At 40.9% G+C, this 8,631-nt stretch overlaps 1 protein-coding gene across 4 annotated transcripts in view; it reads right to left on the bottom strand.

Annotated features, from left to right (window-relative positions):
* PTPDC1 (protein tyrosine phosphatase domain containing 1) overlaps window positions 1–8,631 on the bottom strand; it is a 50,800-nt gene that overhangs the window by 5,928 nt on the left and 36,241 nt on the right. For 3 of the 4 annotated variants that reach the window (XM_073352173.2, XM_073352175.2, XM_073352172.2), the window contains 3 exons: window positions 6,275–7,479; window positions 3,698–3,883; window positions 532–642 (listed from right to left, as the gene is read on the bottom strand). In XM_073352173.2, the coding sequence (XP_073208274.1) occupies window positions 532–642; window positions 3,698–3,883; window positions 6,275–7,479 (1,502 nt within the window). The remainder of the gene's footprint in view (window positions 1–531; window positions 643–3,697; window positions 3,884–6,274; window positions 7,480–8,631) is intronic. The other variant, XM_073352176.2, reaches the window with a different exon arrangement.

Raw genomic sequence — 8,631 nt, 5'->3', positions numbered from 1 at the left:
GTGCTCAGAAAAGGATTTGCAAATTGACCATTTGTCTGTAATATGTAACTCTCCTAAACAAAAAAGATATTTAGCCTGTCCCTCATTCACAGATATAGCTGCCTCAAAAGCAGGGCAGATCTTAAAGCCCGGAGATAGTCTTAGCCATGTAAACCTCCACCTTGGTACTGGGGGAGACTCAAACAAAAGAAGGCTAATTATCCTCACAGTTAAAAGTGTGTGTTTTATTTCTAGTTTGAAATAGTCTAACTTCAACTTCTACCCAGTGGAAGCAGCCTAGCAAGACATAAAAATGAAGCCAGAGAATAGTTCGAAGGCACTATTTTTACTCCATACAATACTCAACACCCACAGTTGACCTGTGTGGAGTATTTTTCTGTGCTTTGGTGAGGACTGCTATGACAAAAATTTAGTACTTTGAAGCAGAGAAGTGTCAGTATAATAACTATTAATGAATTACTAAAATTTTTGGCTAAGACTATTATTTCATCTACGACACAATCACAATTTCATGGGCGAGTTGCTACTTGCCTTAGTGAAAGCTTTAATGGCCCGGGTAAGTAAGGCTTCCTCCACATCAGCTGGTATTGTCTGCAGATTCACTACACAATGGAAAATACAAAGAATAGTCTGATATTGTTCCTAGTGGGTAAAAGAAATATAAAGTTATTAAAAAGGAAAGATTTTCAAGGAAAACATTTAAATAATTGTTAAAAGTACTCCAAGAACTGTAGATCACATTACCCCCTCTTGCAATAAAATCCAGGGGAATAAATTCCCCAAGGATTCTCCTGCAAAGTTCTTACATAATTGTTCAATCATAATGGGAAGAGAGGTTATGTTGTGTTAATTTTGATTAAAAATATGGACCAAAGGTGTCAACATACCCTGAAACAGTACAATATTAAACAGTTTCAAGCAAGGTTTGGTATACAGAGACCTAAATCTGCTTAGTACCATGGCAAATACACCATTAAAGATACAAAAAGGAAAAACTGTTACAGCATTTGAAATGTAAAGTATTAAGGCTTTCATTTTAATGACCTCTCTTGTTCCCTTTAACTGTAGATAATCTTTAGAAAGAAAAACCCATTTTAAAGTCTTTAAGATGATGATAAAAATGGTAACTGTCCTTTTGGAGAAAACTGAAGAAGTCAGTTGAGAGGGGCTAGGACTGTTGTTATTGCTGTTAAAGTCTGATTTCATTTTCTAAAAAAACAAAACAAGACAAACACACACAAGAGGGAAGAGAGAAGAACAGCAAAGATAGAAAATGCAGCTTCTGTCTCTGGTGTCAACTTTTGCTTGTAATCTCACTGCTGGAAAAAATGGCCTTTCCAGCCCTCTGAGACCTGGTAAACTTGTACTAGCATTGGGATGTTCAGGAAATTGCTTTTAGCTGCCTCTTTCTGGCCAGAGGCTTACAGGAGTGTTGTGAAATACAGTCTTGACCAGCTAACCCAGCTCTTATTAAACAGAAAGAAAAAGGAGAGAGATGAAATAAGGAGGGGAACGAAAAGGACACACAATGGGAGTGAGGGAGGTTGACAGTTTCACATCCCAGGTAACATTCGGGGTTTAGCCAAAGTTAGTGGAGGTGGCAATGTCATCTGTCTCCCTTTCTCTGGGCCAGTATGATCAGAATATCTCTCAGGATTAGGATGAAGGAGGCACAATGGTGTCACACTGGATCCTGGAGTTTCAGGAGAGGGTGGGAATGGCAGCCATCATCATGATGAAACTCACTCTTCCCTTTCCTTTCTCTTTCAGTCATCCAGCATTTGTGTCCATCCCAACTTTCCCTCAAAATTTTTTAAGGACTCCAAAAGGGAGTGATGAGTAGAATAATCCATCCTCCTATTTTTTTGTCCACCAAATTAGGCCTAATTTCCAGCAATTTTGGTTCACTAATATCTGGTTCCATACTTCTCTTGTTTATGAGGTATGATCTTAACACAATTCTTGAGTTGTTTCGGTAGGCCCTTTTGTTTGGACTAATTCAGTCTGTCTCCCTTTTGTACCTTTTCCCCGTCAATATTTATTGTTATAGGTTATTGTGACATTTTATGAACTTTCACTCACTTCTTACAACTGAGCTCACAATTGGGGTAAAACTTGCAGGCGCAACTATTACAACAATTCTCCTGCAGAATGTGGGTAGCCTCATGACACAAACCCCATGGATCTTCTGAAACTTCTAGGAGGTCAGGGCTACCCATGCACGGGCTTCCCCCCCACCCCTGCAGTAGATCCAATAGTACTATGGACTCTCCTGCTCACGGCTGTCCACTTAGACTCCACTCCCTGACTGGGGGAAGCCCTATTGTGAAAGGGCACAAAAAAATTATACAGCTCCAGATTGTATTATCTTTTCCTAGGAAAGACTATAGGGCTCAGGGAAGTATATACTCCTAAGCCTTTCTCCTCAATTAACATCCCACTCCCACCCCTGGCCTGCCCAGCTCCCTTTCCAGTGTGGATCACAACCCCACAGAAAGGTCTCTGTGGGGTACCAAAAAGAGTGTCTGGGTGGATGAGGGAAATAGTGTTCTGAAGGCAGCTTATCTCCTCTTCCACATTAGGCTCACCACCAAATCTTGAAGGAGACAATCTCCACTTGGGCAGGCAGCTTTTAAGGGCAAACATACATTACAACAACAAATGTAGGCAGGTAAACAACAAATGGGCAAGATAAAATAATTAATTTTGATGATTAGTTTACCTTCAAGTATCAAGCAGTTACTTTATCTTTTATTCAGCCAAAATAATAAAACCCTGATGAACTGAGTTCAGGAAGAAGCATGACATTTCAAAACCCTGAACTGAGAGAAGCTGAATGTCATGGAAGTGGACTGCAGAGAAGGCAATCGCTACCTGCTGCTCAAGGAAATGTGGAACTGTGAGCAAAGGGGGGTATTAGAATGTGCCCTACTTTCTACACAAATAATCCAGAAACAAAAAGAACATCCAAAGAACTGGAAAATTTGTCATGTGACTGAGAATTCTAGAACACAAAAACTCTCTTTATAAGGAAATGTTCTGAAAAGATAGAATAGCTAAAAGGATTTATTGCTTTATAGAAAACATAATACGAATGTTTCAGAGCAGAATGACTTATTCCCCATCATGATCTGAGAATATGGAAGTCCAGAGCTTTGATTTAGGTAATGGAACTTGGCCAGGCTACTGAAGCATTTACTACTTGGATTTGTCAGTTACTCATACCCTCTGCACCAACCCTCTCAGTGCTACAGGATTAGATGTTTGCAGAGTACTTTGAAGATCCACAGGACTATAATGTGGTCAATATTAAGCATTGTTGCCAGATTTGGTGTTAGGGAAAGCTAAAGGGAAAGTGTTTCTTGCCTTTTGTCTCTTTGAATTTCAAGGTGCAGCAGGCTGTGGTACCTCCAGCCAGTGCACATGGAAATCAAGTTTCTATTGACTAGAGTTCTAAGATTTTATCTATCTTGGATTTTTCTAAAGGACCCATCACCAGAGCATCTAAGCATTGATTAAAACTTACTGTGAACTATCAAGATACATTTTCATTTGATTTTTATGAAGCTTGAAATTTGTTTCATTGCAATTTACCTTTAAAAATGTAAATTCCTTGTTTAAGGGCCACTGATGCAAAGCTTGAGTTAATAAACTGTACTTTTCAGTAAAATAATGAATTGACATATACAGTGTTTACCTTTTCTAGTAAGTTAAGAGTTTCTGGTGTTTCTGTGCATTTTTTTGACATCATGTCAATATCCTCTTTGGTTATAACAGGTTCTTTTAGTTGCTCTATCCAGGACCACATCAAGCTGCAAAGGACAAAAGGATCTCTCTCGGCACAAATTCTGTCCCAAGCTCCATCTCGAGAATTCAGCTCTTTCTAACAAAAATAAAAATGCACCATCTATTTACTTCTGCTAAGATTGTCTTTGCTTTTAGCAGCACTTGTTAGACTTATGCACAAAGGAGACATTTATCAGCCCCATGAATATATTTCCTCCTGTAATGGGGTTCCCACTCTTTGCTAGTGTACCTTCTCCTGCCTAGAACTATGAGATCTACTTTCCCAGCATTGGGTCACCCCTTCTGTTCGCTCTGCAATAGTCTTTATTCTGGTAAGTTGGCCCTCCAGCGAGGTCACCATTTAGTCCACCCCTTTCCAGAATTAAAGAAGTCCAACAGGACCACTTCTTAAGACGGTGTCCAACCCCAGCTTGGGGCTCAAGAGCCACTATACCAGCAGCTGGCAGGGTCCATGCATTACACCAGATTCCAGCCCAGAGAAACCCTAAAACCAGCAATCTAGGTCTAATCAGTCCCTGACCCAGTTGCTGGCTCCCTCTTACCCAGCCTTTTGCCTTCCCTTCTGGTTTTACCATGGGAGCCGACTCTGCTCCTGGTGCTACTCCACCCCCTTCTAGCCTCTTGCTAGACTTCTTATGCCAGGGCAGAATCTCAGGGCTTACACTCCTCCTTGTCCCTGACAACTTCCCTCATCCTAGGGAGTGACTGCAGCTCCCTTCTGCTATCCCTCCTGGGTTTACAAAGTGCTATCCCAGCCCTTCCCCAGCTTGGCTTCACTCAATTAATCCTGGTCCTCCCTCTTGCAGGTGAGGCTGTGTAACCCAACTGGCCTCTCAGACCCTTATTAACCCTATCAGGGCTGTCATGGGATGCACACCCCATCATATCTCCCTTTTACAAAACTATCAACGTTAATCGGCTGCAATGAAAGTGGCTTTTTAGATCAGAAGGGCAACATGAATTGTACAGTCCAGTGCCCTCCAATTATATGTGGAACACATGAAACTCTCAGCAAATTTGCGGATGATACTAAACTGGGAGGAGTGGTAGATACGCTGGAGGGGAAGGATAGGATACAGAAGGACCTAGACAAATTGGAGGATTGGGCCAAAAGAAATCTGATGAGGTTCAATAAGGATAAGTGCAGGGTCCTGCACTTGGGACGGAAGAACCCAATGCACAGCTACAGACTAGGGACCGAATGGCTAGGCAGCAGTTCTGCGGAAAAGGACCTGGGGGTGACAGTGGACGAGAAGCTGGATATGAGTCAGCAGTGTGCCCTTGTTGCCAAGAAGGCCAATGGCATTTTGGGATGTATAAGTAGGGGCATAGCGAGCAGATCGAGGGACGTGATCGTTCCCCTCTATTCGACATTGGTGAGGCCTCATCTGGAGTACTGTGTCCAGTTTTGGGCCCCACACTTCAAGAAGGATGTGGATAAATTGGAGAGAGTCCAGCGAAGGGCAACAAAAATGATTAGGGGACTGGAACACATGAGTTATGAGGAGAGGCTGAGGGAGCTGGGATTGTTTAGCCTGCAGAAGAGAAGAATGAGGGGGGATTTGATAGCTGCTTTCAACTACCTGAAAGGGGGTTCCAAAGAGGATGGCTCTAGACTGTTCTCAATGGTAGCAGATGACAGAACGAGGAGTAATGGTCTCAAGTTGCAGTGGGGGAGGTTTAGATTGGATATTAGGAAAAACTTTTTCACTAAGAGGGTGGTAAAACACTGGAATGCGTTACCTAGGGAGGTGGTAGAATCTCCTTCCTTAGAGGTTTTTAAGGTCAGGCTTGACAAAGCCCTGGCTGGGATGATTTAACTGGGAATTGGTCCTGCTTTGAGCAGGGGGTTGGACTAGATGACCTTCTGGGGTCCCTTCCAACCCTGATATTCTATGATTCTATGAAACAGCTTTTGATTCCTATTTCAAGTCAAACGTGTTCAGGAGGATATGGTTTTAACGATTTTAAGCAGTTAAATTTCTACTAAATTATCTTATTCATTTACACACAAAATCCTGTGACTAGCTGTGAGAAAGCTCTGATAGAAAACTTGCAGACCTGTCTCTAATCTAAAATCTTGAGGCACTTTTATGTTACCAACAATGTTATGACTATAGCTATCAACTGATTTTAAATTGACTGAATAAACACAAACAGAAAAAATTGTCTACCTTTCTGTTAGATGCTAACAGTAAAGTGAAATTTTGCTTAGGTTTTTTTTTTTTTTTTTAATTGTTTTGTCAAACCTCAGGCCTCTGATTATATAATATTTCCGTTGCAACAAGACCTTTTTATTTAGGTGACTGGCAATTTCAATATCAGAGCATGTCTAATATGTATAATTTATAATTGGTGCCAGAGACTTCTCTCACAAGCTAGCAGTAGGATTTTTGCTGCTGTTTATACTTTAAATATACATGTAATACATACACAATATTGAATAATGTTTTAGAAAAAGTAATACCTGCCACATTTCTACCTTCTGTTTCACTTCCTCCTCTTCCATAAATTCATTAAGATTTGCAAGGGCTTTAGCTGCCAAAATTCTTCGTGCGTCCAGACTTAATTCTGATTGCAAAACAATGTACGGAACTGCTTCCAATAGATCTTTACTATCTTGACTTTCATATCCAATAGATGATTCTTCTTCTAAAGCAGAATTATCAGAGTCCTCCGATGCACAAATTCTTCTGCCATACACATTAGTCTCTTGCTCCTTTCTGTGGCCAATTTCCTTTGCAAAACTACGTTTTGGTGTTCTTGCTTCCCTGTCATTGTGTACGCGTTCAAAACCTGAGGAAAATGTTTTACTACGCTGCACTTCTTTTGGAGATTTTCTTGTATAGAAACTGTTTTGTCCATTTAAACTGAATTTACCTTGACTCCAGAAAATAAATGTACTACGAACTAAGGCCTCTTTGTTTAAATCCAGCTGAGGAGTTTGAACGCCTGCAGAGAGAAAATGCTCCCTAGTGTTCCGCTGCTTAAGTTTGTCAAAGAGTGCTACTTGTGCAGGCACTGTCCATGGAGTTTCTCCTTGTTCCACGAGAAATGCAGTTCTCCTTAAATCTGAGTCACTATAGCTTAGACGTCTTTTTGAATGAGTCAAAGGCTGAAGGCATTCAACATTCCGCCTCTTCCAAAGAGGATCATATTTGTGTTCATGGGAGAAAACAGAATCCTGGGTCTCAAAAGTGACATTTTCCACTACTGAGTGGGCGAATGGCTCTGATGAGTCACTGTTCTGTCTTGTTAACTCTTTATCTAGCTGTGTAGAGTCCAACTGAGAAACAGCCTCTTCAATTTCAGAAGAGAGATCTGGCATATCTAACAATTCCTCCTCTATCACTTGCCTGTTTTCAGCCAAGTCCAATAGCAGCTTGCAAACTAGATGAATAAGTTTTGGCACATACTTGAGATGTCTACTCTCATAACCGTGGAGCAGATGCCTCTGACGGATCAGATACTGGGACAGAGTAACCGCATGTGCTTTGGGCTCGCAGCAAGCAAACACATTTCTTAGAGGGATCAAAAATTGAGTGAATTCTCTTACACACACTAACTGTCCTCTGGTTTGAATAGAATTAGGCCTTTTTGCCCTAACAAAAAGAATTGCTTGATCTGCAGTCATTCTTGTTGCAAAAACTAAGTAACAAGCTATTAAAACACCTAGAAAATTTAAAGACAAATGGTTAACATGTTAATAAATACATTATAAAATAAAAGTTAACACACACACATAAGGATGTAATTTTATGTCCAATTCATAGTATGCTATTGTGTAACTAAGTGTACATGCAATTTTTGCATGATAATACAAACATCGGAGTGCAACAACAACTAGATAAGCACTTGTCTCGATAAGACAGATGAACTGCTTTAGTACTAGGTTACTGGTAATATCCCAGATGGCCAACACTGACGATTCTTGTGCCATCTCCTTTTCCTTTTGCTGCTTTTTCCTCCCTGAATCTCAACGACTTTCCAGTCTCTTATGTTTCCCCTGTTGCTGCTGGCTGCCCAAGTTGATCCTGTACCTCTCTCATAACCATACAGCTAAGGGCAGCCTAGAATTCCTCCTTATCTGTAAGGCGTTAAGAAGCTCAAATAACCTGGTTGGCACCTGACCAAAAGGACCAATGGGGAAAGAAGATACTTTCAAATCTTTGGGGGGGGGGGGAGGCTTTTTTGTGTGCGTTCTCTTGGGAAGCAGAGAAGCATCAGGTCAGAAAACTCCTTCTCCTATAAACCATCCTAAAAGTCTCTCATATTACAAAAATTGTAAGTAAAAGAGAGGCAAGGCGTGTTAGATTATCTTTTGTTCTGCTTGTGAATTTTTCCTTTGCTGGAGGGAGGTTTAGTCCTGCTTTTTGTAACTTTGAAACTAAGCCTAGAGGACGTTCTGCTGTGTTTTTGAATCTTTTGTTACCCTGTAAAGTTATTTTCCATCCTGATTTTACAGAAGTGATTTTTACCTTTTTTTTAAATAAAATCCTTCTTTTAAGAACCTATCTGATTTCTCTATTGCCCTAAGACCCAGGGGCTTGGGTCTGAGATCACTTTGTAACCAATTGGTTAGGATATTATTCTCAAGCCTCTCCAGGAAAGGTGGTGTAAGGGCTTGGAGAGATATTTTGGGGAAATAGGAACTCCAAGTGGTCCTTTCCTTGATTCTTTGTTATATCACTTGGTGGTGGCAGCGTACCCTCCAAGGGCAAAGAATTTGTAATTTGGAGAAGTTTTAACCTAAGCTGGTAGAAATAAGCTTAGGGGGGTCTTTCATGCAGGTCCCCACATCTGTACCGTAGAGTTCAGAGTGGG

The sequence above is a fragment of the Lepidochelys kempii genome, chromosome 7 (assembly GCF_965140285.1).
Source record: "Lepidochelys kempii isolate rLepKem1 chromosome 7, rLepKem1.hap1, whole genome shotgun sequence".
In the NCBI taxonomy this organism is placed as follows: Eukaryota; Metazoa; Chordata; order Testudines; family Cheloniidae; genus Lepidochelys; species Lepidochelys kempii.
The sequence above is the reverse complement of the archived record's forward strand: the minus strand, read 5'-3'. Positions and strand labels throughout refer to the sequence as shown.